Source organism: Capra hircus, chromosome 26, assembly GCF_001704415.2.
Source record: "Capra hircus breed San Clemente chromosome 26, ASM170441v1, whole genome shotgun sequence".
NCBI lineage: Eukaryota > Metazoa > Chordata > Mammalia > Artiodactyla > Bovidae > Capra > Capra hircus.
This window is the reverse complement of record NC_030833.1, coordinates 38,520,177-38,532,447: the sequence shown is the minus strand read 5'-3', so window position 1 is coordinate 38,532,447 and position 12,271 is coordinate 38,520,177. Positions and strand designations below refer to the sequence as shown.

The 12,271-nt window shown below is 42.8% G+C and overlaps 1 protein-coding gene across 5 annotated transcripts in view; it reads left to right on the top strand.

The window, feature by feature from the left end:
- Positions 1-12,271, top strand: part of PCGF5 (polycomb group ring finger 5) — a 115,040-nt gene that overhangs the window by 58,745 nt on the left and 44,024 nt on the right. For 3 of the 5 annotated variants that reach the window (XM_018041378.1, XM_018041381.1, XM_018041377.1), the window contains exon 2: positions 595-889. In XM_018041378.1, coding sequence (XP_017896867.1) covers positions 778-889 — 112 coding nt within the window. In that variant the 5' untranslated portion in view covers positions 595-777. Of the gene's footprint in view, positions 1-591; positions 890-12,271 lie in introns of all 5 variants that reach the window. The other 2 variants (XM_018041379.1, XM_018041380.1) reach the window with 1 other exon arrangement.

Genomic DNA, 12,271 nt, shown 5'->3' with positions numbered 1-12,271 from the left:
AAGCTGAGAAATTTAAACATTTCTCTGTTGCAGAGCAAAGAGGAGACCCTGACATTCTTTGATAAGGGGCTCCAAATGTAATAGAATAAAACTTGGTAGAATCTAAGTTGGACTGCGGGTGAAGAGATAATATTTGAGTAGCATTGCTGCGGGTGGAATGGAAAAGGGCATCCATTTGATTTGATTACGGCTTGATGTGGAGTACAGAATGGAAATAGGGAGCATTTTGATAGGGAGGATAATGATTTCAATTTTGAATCTTCAGCTTGTGTTGGCAGGAACTCCTAATAGAGCAGTCAAGCAGACAGTTAAAATGCATTACTGGAGAGGTAAAGATATCAAAACCCGAGTTAATAGTCTCAGGTGTCATTTGTTTAGAAGTGATAGTTGAGGCCTCAGTATCAGATGAATTCGTCATTATTCTGAATTAATCATAGCAGGTTTACAAATTAATATCACACAGAGGGAAATGTCCTTTCACCTCTTCACGCAATTTGGAACATGTAATGCTTGTTGCTAATATACTGGTATTAATCCAGTACAAAGAATTTGACACCTGTTTCTCTCATCTTTTTAAAATTATTGTGGAAGAAGATATGGGAAAGCAGAACCACCAAAAGAAGTGATGACCAGCGATCTCATGAGAAGTCTGGATGTTAGTTCTCATGCCTCGGGACACCCAGTTGGGAACGCCACACCAGCTCCTGGGATCCAACTTCCATCCACTTAATACCCTTTTTTGCCTGAACTACTAGAGCCAGTCCTAGCTAACCACGAATGGCTACCCAAAGGAAACATTTGGTGAAAGATTTCAATCCTTACATCACCTGCTATATCTGTAAAGGGTATCTCATCAAGCCAACTACAGTGACGGAATGCCTTCATACCTGTAAGTGTTCTTTTTTTGTTATCTACCTATTGGAAATTTCAGTTACATTTGTTCTTTTAAAACGCATTTTGGATTTTGTTTTCTCTAGATTTTTTCTTTTAAAACAGTGAATATTCTAAGAATTAACTTTGAATTCATTTTCGTAACTTCTCATTAGGATACCAGTGGTATGAATTTTTTCTTGTTTGTTTTTAAAATTGTAATAGTTGACTTTTTCTGATTTTAAAATGTCCTGAAAATCATAAGAAATTACTGGTTATAGTTTTTTTTTTTTTTTAGTGAACTATTTTAGGTTTTTTTAAAAATTTTACTGAATTTATATGTTCTGAGTTTTTTTTAGGATATGCATACTCTAATTCTTTGTGAGTTTCTTTTGATCACTTTATTGAGGTATGGTTGACATAAAAAAGTTGTGAAGTGAAAGTCACTCAGTCATGTCCAACTCTGCAATCACATGAACTGTACATTCCATGGAATTCCCTAGGCCAGAATGCTGGAGTGGGTAGCCTTTCCCTTCTCTAGGGTATCTTCTCAACCCAGGAATTGAACCCAGGTCTCCTGCATTGCAGTTGGATTCTTTACCAGCTGAGCCACAAGGGAAGCCCAAGAATACTGGAGCGGGGGTAGCCTATCCCTTCTCCAGCAGATTTTCCTGACCCAGTAATTGGACCAGGGTCTCCTGCATTGCAGGTGGGTTCTTTACCAACTGAGCTATCAGGGAAGCCCAGGAAGACCACCAGGGAAATCTAAAAAAAAAAAAAAAGCTGTACATATTTAATGTGTATAACTTTGATGGGGTTAGACAAGTATGCACCCATGAAACCATTACTACATCACTGCCACAAATCTTATCCGTTACCTCCAGAAGTTTTCTCTCACCTTCTTGTTTATTATTACTATTACTGTGATAAGAACACAACATAAAATCTGCATTCCTAGAACACTTTAAAGTGTGCAACATAGTATTGTTAACTGCAGGCATGATCCTGTCCAGTAGATCTCTAGGACTTACTCATCTTACATGATTTAAACTTCATACCCTTTGACTAATAATCAACTGCCTCAATACTACCTGGGAACTTGTTAGAAATACAAATTATCAGGCCTCACCCCAGAATCACCAAAACAGAGTTATCTGTGTTTAACATACTTCCAGGTAATTTTGAACCATGCACAAGTTTGAGACCCACTGTTCTAATATGATCGTATCTTTGGAACCCCTACCAAATTTTTCACCAGTCCTGTCAGTAGAAGAAGAGGCATTTTAATAGCCACATAGGTCTGGGTTTCACCTGCTTTTTGTGTTTTTGCCAATACAAGTTTATTTCCCTATTTGAACGAAAGTAATTCCAGTAAGTTCTGGTTCTATTAATTCCAGTAAGTTCTTTGGTGCCTGTTACGTACACTGAAGTAGATACTGTAGGTGCATGATTTCATTGTTCACCTTACAGTAACCTTGAAGCAGTTTGCAGGGGACATGGGGAGAGCGAGGGTATAGAAATTATCTTCATTTGTGGGTATGGAAGCTTAAGAGAGCTAAGTCACCTGCCCAGTCTCACAGCTAGTAAGTAGTAGACCTGTATTCAGCTCCAAGGGCCATCCTCCTACTGAGATAACCTGGGACATTTCTTTAATCCCCATCTTCAGCTGTTCTTTCCTCTGCTTAACTTTTATACTATTATGCCAGTAGTTTTCAACAGAGTTGCAGAATAGAATCACCTGTTAATTGTTAAAATGGCAAATTTTATGTTATAAATATTTTACCACAGTTAAAAAAAAACCCATAAAATCACCTAGGAAGCTGTTTTAACATAGACTTTTTCAGAATGCCACCTGAAGAGATTTAGTGGGGGCTGTGATAAGGTCTCAGTTCACGTCAGTTCATTTGCTTAGTCCAACTCTTTGCAACCCCATGGACTGCAGCACACCAGGCTTCCCTGTCCATCACCAACTCCCAGAGCCTGCTCAAATTCATGTCCATCAAGTCAGTGATGCCATCCAACCATCTCATCCTCTGTCATCCCCTTCTCCTGCCTTCGATCTTTCCCGGCATCAGGGTCTTTTCCAGTGAGTCAGTTCTTTGCATCAGGTGGCCAAAGTATTGGAGCTTCAGCTTCAGCATCAGTCCTTCCAGTGAATATTCAGAACTGATTTCCTTTAGGATTGACTAGTTTGACCTCCTTGCAGTCCACGGGACTCTCAAGAGCCTTCATCAACATCACAGTTCAAAAGCATCAATTCTTCGGCACTCAGCTTTCTTTATGGTCCAACTCTCACATCCATACATGACGACTGGAAAACATAGCCTTGACTAGATGAACCTTTGTTGGCAAAGAAATGTCTCTGCTTTTTAATATGTTGTCTAGGTTGGTCATAGCTTTTCTTCTAAAGAGCGAGCATCTTTTAATTTCATGGCTGCAGTCACCATCTGCAGTGATTTGAAGCCCAAGAAAATAAAGTCTGTCCCTGTTTCCACTGTTTCCCCACCTATTTGCCATGAAGTGATGGGACCAGATGCCATGATCTTAGATTTCTGAATGTTGAATTTTAAGCTAGCTTTTCCCACTCTACTCTTTCACTAGGGTCTGGGCGTGTGTATACTTTTGGTTGGTATTACTGGCCCATGCTATTCAATTACCAGTTAACTATAAACTGTCTTAAAATGTTTGCTTACTGTTGCCCTTATCATTATTTCACTTGAACAGTTAGTTATCAGTTAAACATCATCAAACATACTTATTGAATACCTACTGTGTGCTAGGCACCATTCTGAGCACAGAGGATACAGCAGTGAACAAGGTAATCAAAAATATCTGCTCTCAAGACAGGGGAAAACCAGTAATAAATGTATGCCATGAACAAGAACAAAGAACTGTAGGAATGTAGATAGCAGAGTTGGGGTTGTTTTATTTAGTGTTGATTTCTCTCTTTGATATGATGACATTTGCACAGAATACCTGAAGGGATTGAGCTCTGTGGATATAGGGGAAGAACATTCCAGGCAGAGGGAAAAGCAAGTATATAGCCTTGGAGTGGGAATGCCCTTGGTAGTTCAAGGGGCAACTAATCAGTAAGGAGGCTATCACTGCAGGTCAACTGAAAGATTATAAGGCCATCAGCTAGGGTAATGAGATGTGAGATGGAGGCGGTGAAGAGGGATCGACTGTGAATGCATTTTGGAGGAAGAACCTACTGGGTGTGGCTGCTCTAGAAAGGGGGCTTTGTCTCAGAGTTTCCCGCTATGCCAAGTATGGTGCCTAGACACAGTCTACAGTCTGTTTCCTCTTACTTCTTCTGACGCTATTAGACATTATGAGTATATTGTTTTTTTATTTGCGTGTCTCCAGCAAAACCCTCCAGTTCTAAGAAGAGATTTAGTGGATTGGATGTTGGGAGTGTTTAGTGTTTAGAGGAGAAAGCGCAGATTCTCCCATCTCTACCTACAGATTTTATATCTGTTCTTCTGAAAGAACATTTTCTTTGAGACATAATGAAATCCGGGTTTAAATGTTCCTTTTTTGAAGGGAAAACAAAAGATTGTAGAAGTTTAAACAGTAAGTTTATAAGCAAGGGTTATGTTTATGTTACAGTAGCAATTTAAGGTTTAAAGGGATAGATGGCCATTTAACTGCTTATGTCCTTCTAGCCTGAAGTTGCTTGGCAGTCAGTGAATCCCTTTACTGAGAAAGAACGAACATGGCAGAATTGTGATTAAAGACTCAAGTGTGGTCTTTCTCATCCGCAGAAGCACAGAACAGTAAATGATGGAGGAGTCAGGCACTCAACTTAGTGTCTTAGGAGACCTGAGGATTCTACAGAGTGCTAAACTTTGTGCACTTTCTGATCCTTGGATTTCTGTGTATTTTTTGGTTTGTATTTATACTGGGGCTTTTAGGCAAAACCTTTCTCACTTGCAAAATATCTCCCTCTTTGTACTGATAAATAGTACCGCAAAGCAGTGTTTCTTAATCATTGGTTGGGTCTTGATGTTACCTGGGTTTCTTAGGTCTGAGGTGGAACAGGTGTAGTGGTATTGTAATTTGGAGTCAGTATACAATAGAGAAGTAAGGTGGCCAGTGGGACAGGAGGAAAATGAGAAGTCCAGTGTGACATTGAAGTACCCCGTAACAGTTTCCATCTTGACTACGGTGCTTAAAAAAAAATCTTACTAAGTTAACTTTATACGTAGTCTACAGTTTTATGATACTGTAAGTTAAGAATTGGGTAAACAGTAATTCTTATTGTGAAAACTCATAATAAAATGGAAGGATTTTGTTCTTAATCTTCAAGTTTGAAATATGAAAATGAAGCTTTATTATTGGTGAGCGAAGTCGCACTTTGGGCCCGGTCCCTTCAGAACTCTCTAGTCAAGTGAAGGAACAGGAGTCGAATTAAGGAAGGTATCAAACGAGTGTGGATGCTGGGAAGTGCAATGGCAGTAGTGACACGGAATGATGTGATAGCAGACGTGTCAGGGTGCTGCAGCGGGATGGAAAGCCAGAGGGAGAGCTAAAGAGAGCATTTTTTTAAAACCCTTGATACAGATAAATACAGTTACTTTACTCTTTCAGGACACTCTACACATGCATCTCGATGCTCTCTCCTGCTCAAATCAGGTTATTGCCCCCCCACTCTCTGCCTCGCCCCCCATTCTCCCAGTGAGCAGTTCTAGAGCTAACAGTGCCTGGCTGCCCTGTGGGTGTAGAAACAAGGATCGAGATGACAGCAGAGTGACTGAGGCACCCCGTGGTGTCCTTAGCACTCAGCTCTGTGGAGGACAGAGGAAAGGGGTCAGCCCGTCGGAAGGAAGGGGGAGAAGGGGGACAGATGGCAGCACAGAATGTCCCCAGCTCCTGACAAGGAGGTGCGGGGGGGGAAGGAAAAAGAGGCTTATGAAAACCTCATCTTTAAGTGGGCTCCTACCTCACCTGCTAACACCCAGCTCTCTTTAGCAGGTCAGGGGCATGTGATAAAAAGGTATCAAATTTTACAATGAGGTAAAAAATTTAAATACAGATGCACTTCCCCTTAAATGTGATCACTTAATGCTAGTGAACTAAGTCCACATTCTGTGAGTTTATAGGGTAATTTTAGGGCTTCCCGGGTGGTTCAGTGGGTAAAGAATCTGCCTGCAATGCAGGAGATGCATGGGTTCTGTCCCTGGGTCAGGAAGATCCCCTGGAGGAGGGCATGGCAACCCACTCCAGTATTCTTGCCTGGAGAATCCCATGGACAGAGGAGCCTGGTAGGCTACGGTCCATGGGGTCACAACGAGTCGGCCACGTCTGAGCAACTGAGCATGCACGCATGAGGTGATTTTAACAACCCGAGAAATCCAAGGAGATAAACTTGTTCACACAAATAATTATTGAATTCTTTAAATAATCAGATGTCAGGCACCTGCTAACTGGTAGAGTGATGAATAAAATAAATTTGGAGCTTAAACTCTGTTAAGCAAGCTCATAAGCTAAGAAGAAATTTCTTCAGGTGTGTTTGGATCTATCTACTCATTTTCTGTGGAAACTCACAGAAACTCCTCTGAGACTCAACTACCTATGCTGATGTCTCCCAAATCTTTATTTCAGGCATAGTCCTGAGCTTCAGAATCCCACTGGATGTCTACTTGGATGTCCTGAAGTGGCCTAGAACTTAACATACCGGAAAGTGAATGGATGGAATGCCAGCATTCAGTTGTCCAAGCAAGAAATATGCTCCATGCTTAACTCTCTTTACCCTCACCTAGCTCAGCTGGTAAACAATCCACCAGCAATGCAGGAGACCCCAGTTCAATTCCTGGGTCAGGAACATCCGCTGGAGAAGGGCTAGGCTACCCACTCCAGTATTCTTGGGCTTCCCTGATGGCTCAGATGGTTAAGAATCTTCCTGCAATACAGGAGTCCTGGGTTCCATCCCTGGGTTGGGAAGATCCTCTGGAGGAGGGTATGGGAACCCAATCCAGTATTCTTGCCTGAAGTATCCCTATGAACCAAAGAGCCTGGTGGGCTGCAGTCCATGGGGTCGCAGAGAGACAGACACGACTGAATGAGCAAGCACAGCACAGCAGTACGGGGCAGAGTTCTGTCTGGTCTCGCTCTGTAATCTCTCAAAGATCTATGCCTTCAGTCTGATGCCCCACGACCTTTTTGCTCAGGCCATCATTCCTTCTCACGGAGTCCCTGCAGCCTGCTCCTGACCTGTGTTAGTGTGATCATTTACAAGAGCTTTGCTGTCTTCCTCACTCACACCTCAGCCAACCCAGAATTTCCTTAAGGTACCCTACTGCCCTCAGGATAAATTAGATCTATTTAGCTGTGACTGATTTCTGCCCTCTCCGACCAGAACACACACACATATGCATACACGTGGTTCAACTGCTTGCTCCGCTTGGAACATCTCCTGTGTGCCTGGGTGGTAGTTCCCCATCCTTTAAAGCCCGTCTACTCCAAGATATGCCATCTCTCTCTCCCACAGTAGGTTTAGATTAAGTGTATCCTTAGTACCTGGCACTTGAGTGCTCAAGAGAAGCTTAAATGAATAAATAGATGGTCAATCAGTTGATTATTTTATTGTCTGCTTTTCCTTTCGAAGATTCAAAAGCAGTGGTAGGTAGCTTGAAAGGCATGCAGAGAGTGGGGGTTAGGAATTATGGATTTTGAAAAGCTGTCTTCTACAATATAGGTGGGAGCTTTGTGGGTCGTGGGTAGGGCTAGGGCCTGGAAGAGGGAGAGAAGCAGGACTGGGGAGTCAAGACTGGTGGTTCTAAAGTAAGAGACGCTCTGTCTCTTGCTCCAGGGTCCTGAGAAATTTTTTGAGGTTGCTGACAGTGTATTTGCTGCTGGCTGTATAGGTTGTTGACTTAAAATGAAAGACTTTTCACTTAAACTAAGAACAAAGGAGCTTTGTTCCAGCAGCTAGAATGTGTATAACACAGTGCATTAGTTCTTAGCTCCTTTGTGGTTCGAGGCCTCTTTAAGCATCTGACGATTCTTTCCTCCAAAAAACGGGAAGGTTTTAGACATAGAATTCTGTGGTACAGGAAAAGAAAGCTTTCTTCTTTCTGCCCTTTCAGAGATTATGGCAGTAATCCCTTAACTAAGGTGAATTCTTTGGAAAAACGTTGTTGTACTTAGTTTTTAACTTAAGTAAAGAAGGGTTAATTGATAATTAAATATAGATGTGACCATTAAGGGACTTGGTAATTTTATATAGTAATGTGTAAGAGTGAAGAAATAATTTAATTATAAGATGGTAAACTTGAAATGCAACCATCATTTATTGTTTTCTGAACAAGGATCATAAATATACAAGTATTAAAGTACCGAGAACTCTTGATATGGTAATACTCCATGTTTAGAAACCTTATGCCACGTGTACTTGCTGTTCAAAATACAGTCTCCAACCAGCAGCATGATCACTGGGGAATTTGTTAGGAGTGCATGTTCTCGGGCCCACCCATAGAGCTGCTGGATCTGAGTCTCTGGGGGAGAGGGCTGGAATAACAAGCCCTTCAGGTGATTCTGTGGTGCACTGAAGTCTGAAAAGCATACTTAGGACCAGACGTTAATAATACAAGCATCTCTAGAAGTAGGCACTTTGTACTTTTAATCATATAGTAATTGGAGTGAATGCTAATAAAATTAAAACAGTGGCTGTTATTTGTTGAATGTCATATTGAGGGCCGTGGGCTTTTACACGCATTACCTTATGTAATCTTCCCAAGGACCCTTCTATTCAGCTGGCATTACATCAGTCAGCGAATGTTGATTAGCACCTACATTGTGCCATTCATCGCTCTGGACGGTGGAAAGACAGCAGTAAGCAAGACAGATGCAGTCTGTCCTCTTGGAATTTATGTCTCAATAGAAGAGACTGACAGAAAGCAAGCGAATGATACAGTTTCAGATCCCATGTATGACACCTGCTGTGAAGAAAGTAAGACAGAGTAAAGGCTTGCTTGGAAGTTACCGTTTGAGCAGAGATTGTAAATAATAGGAAGGAGTGAGCTATGAAGAGGTTTGAGGGAAGAGTATTTCAGATTCTTATGCCAGTGTTTTTCACAGAGACAGGACTCAGAAAGGTTAAGTACACAGCTAATAAGTGCTGGAGCTAGGTTCTGAGACCCAAATATCTGACTCCAGGTACATCTTTATAATAAATTAGGATATTTGCTAACTTTCTTCTTCTTTCTGGTAGTTTACACTTTCTATAATTTCTTTAAGCAGCATGTGAATTTTTAAAATGTATATAGAAAGTCTCTTCTAACTGTATTTGCATGACTGTATACAGAGAAATGGCAACCCACTCCAGTGTTCTTGCTGGAGAATCCCAGGAATGGGGGAGCCTGGTGGGCTGTCGTCTCTGGGGTTGCACAGAGTCGGACACGACTGAAGCGACTTAGCAGCAGCAGCAGCAGCAGCATACCTGTCATTATGTACCCAATCAGGATCTGAATTTATTAATAATTCTGAATGATAGTCTTTAAAATGTAGAGATATAAATTGAACTCTCCAATACTGTATTCTCTGTACAATTGGATTTTGAGTCAAGACTTGTTTTTAGAGTAATAATCAAAGGCCTAAATAGAAGTTGTACTTAAAAGTTTCAGTAAGTGCAAATACAGTGGTCTAGGGTTGTAGTAGAGATGAAGTCACCAGTAACATTGATGTTACATGTTTCAAACAGTATTTTGGCAGCAACTAGTCATTCATGAAGGTGATTGCAGTGTTCATTTTGATGATTCTTTTTAAATCGGAAACAATAATTATAGGCCTTAAACAGTCTAGGTGTCATCTATCATTAGTAATAATGTTAAGAATCATATCAGATGTATGGTTCTTTTTGCTGGTGAAACTATGTGTTAGATAGTAAAGAATGAACAGTAGAGCAGAGATTCATAGTGGACACTAAAAGACAAAACTAGGGCTTAACAAATGAACCTGTCTTCTGTACTGGTTTGTAAGAATAAGTTATATACAGGTCAGGATGAGTTGGAATTGATACCAGTGATGGATTGAGGAAAAAGATACAAAGCATTCAGACTTAGAAATTGTGGTCAGTGTGCAGCTATGTAGAAGCACGTAGCACGAAGGTTGAACGTAAACATTCTGAGCAGGAGTGCAGCCAGTGTAGACGAGGCCAAGGATCATTTCCGTTTGGGTGCTCTGAAGAGGGATCGTAACTACTGGTGTTTTGCAGCATGTTAGTTTTTACCAGACTAGTGTATTACTATATATCAGAAATTCAAGAACCAGTGAACAAAGCTATATTCTCTCAGAATGCTCAACCACTGACATATGTTTACTCAGTTATAGAAGATCATTTTATTTTAGAGAGCTGTTTATGCTGAGTCCGCACTTTTATTCCAGTGTTTCTGACTTACTTGTTGTTGGCAGCGTTGGGTTTCTGTCGCTGCGCAGGCTTTTCTCTCCTTGTGGTGGGCAAGAGCTACCCTCTGGTTGAGACGCGTGAGCTTCTCATTGCAGCAGCTCCTCTTGCTGTGGAGCGTGGGCTCCAGGCACTTGGGCGTCAGCGGCTGCGGCCTGCGGGCTCCCGGGCACAGACTCGGTAGTTGTAGCACGCTGGCTTAGTTGCTCTGCAGTACGTAGAATCTTCCCGGACCAGGGATCAAGCCCGTGTCTCCTGCATTGGCAGGCAGATTCTTTGCCACTGACCCACTAGGGAAGCCTTTACCTCATTTTCATTGTCAAAAAAATGAACTAGTGAACTCAGAATCTCTTCCCTTGCTTTAGTTGGAACCGTAGGCTTATTTCTGACTTGACTCTGTAGCACACTCGCAGGAACTAAAATCACGACTCCTTTTGCTAGTCCTAACTTTTGCGTCCTCAGTTGTTCCGCAGATATTTACTGAGTACCTCCTCCTCCAGGCACAGTACTAGCCTGGGCACCTGAGCCACATCAGGCAGCAAGCCAGCGTGTACATGAGCGGCTGATGAGTGGCGCAGAAGCAGGGGCGTGCAGGCTGGGTACAGGCAGCTGACTGGGTGGTCAGTGAGACGGTGTGACCGCTGAAGTCTGTGAGGGGAGGCCTCATTACGAAGGTGGTAGCTGAACAGATTTAAGGAGGTAAAGGAGTTAGCCCATCAGATAGTTGACCGCAGCCCACTGGGGGCTGGATGATGAAGCTGGAGAGGATCAGAACTCAGATCCTATCTCATCAGCGAGAGTGCCAAGAGAGTGAGTGTAGAGAAGGGAAGATGACCAAAGGCTAAGCCCTGGAACCGAAAAAGAGGAGACAGTGAGGCAGGAGGAGAGCAGAGTGTGGGCCCTGGGAGGCAGAGCACAGACAGCGCCAGGAGCAGAGGGCGGCCAGGCTAGCCGCGTGGGCGCAGTGAGCCAAGGAGAGGCGGCAGGCACACGGACGAGCTCTCTGAGCAGCCTCAGTTCAGTCCTCAGGAGCAGAAGGCTGGCTGGGTGTGAGAGGACGGAGGTGTTTGGGTAATTGTTCAATGATTATGTAAGTCTTTCACCTTAATGAAGGTAAGGAAGAGGTGGAGAAAGAATGGGAAAAGAGGAATTAGAGTATAGGTAGCTGTGAAATGGAGTGCTAGTTGACTCAGAAAGAAAGTAAACTCGTCACTCAGTCGTGTCCGACTCTTTGTGACCCCATGGACTGCAGCCCACCAGGCTCCTCAGTCCATGGGATTCTCCAGGCAAGAATACTGGAGTGGGTTGCCTTTTCCTTCTCCGGGGGATCTTCCCGACCCAGGGATCGAACCCAGGTCTCCCGCATTGGAGGCAGACGCCTTAACGTCTGAGCCACCAGGTAAGAAAAAAGTAAGGTCGATAGAAATTTGATTTTTTTTTTAATAGATGGGGAAATAATGTGTATGAATGTTGGTGGGAATCTTCAGTGGATAGCTAAAGACTGACGCAGGTGAGAGGGATAAGCAGTGGAGCAATCTTCCCAGACCATTGGAATAGGGTCTAGTGAGCAGAGCAGAGGTTGGCACATTAAAGTTCTGAAAACAGGCAAAACCACAAAGGTTAGATGTTAGTGAGTGAGTAGGTGTAGTGATATAAATTCTACCTCCTTTTTTTTTTTCTTCTTTCCTTTTGTTTTCAGTTGAACAGAAAGTGAGGTCATCGGTGTAGAGTGGTGATGGGGGAGTAAAAGTGGGGGTTCAAGGAGAGAGGAGAAAAGTGAAAGCCACTCAGTTGTGTCTGACTCTTACAGTCCATGGAATTTTCCAGGCCAGAATACTGGAGTGGGTAGGCTTTCCCTTCTCCAGGGAATCTTCCCAACCCAGGGATCGAACCTAGGGCTCCCGCATTGTAGGAGGATTCTTTACCAGCTGAGCCACCAGGGAAGCCCAAGAATACTGAAGTGGGTAGCCTATCCCTTCTCCAGGGGATCTTACCAAC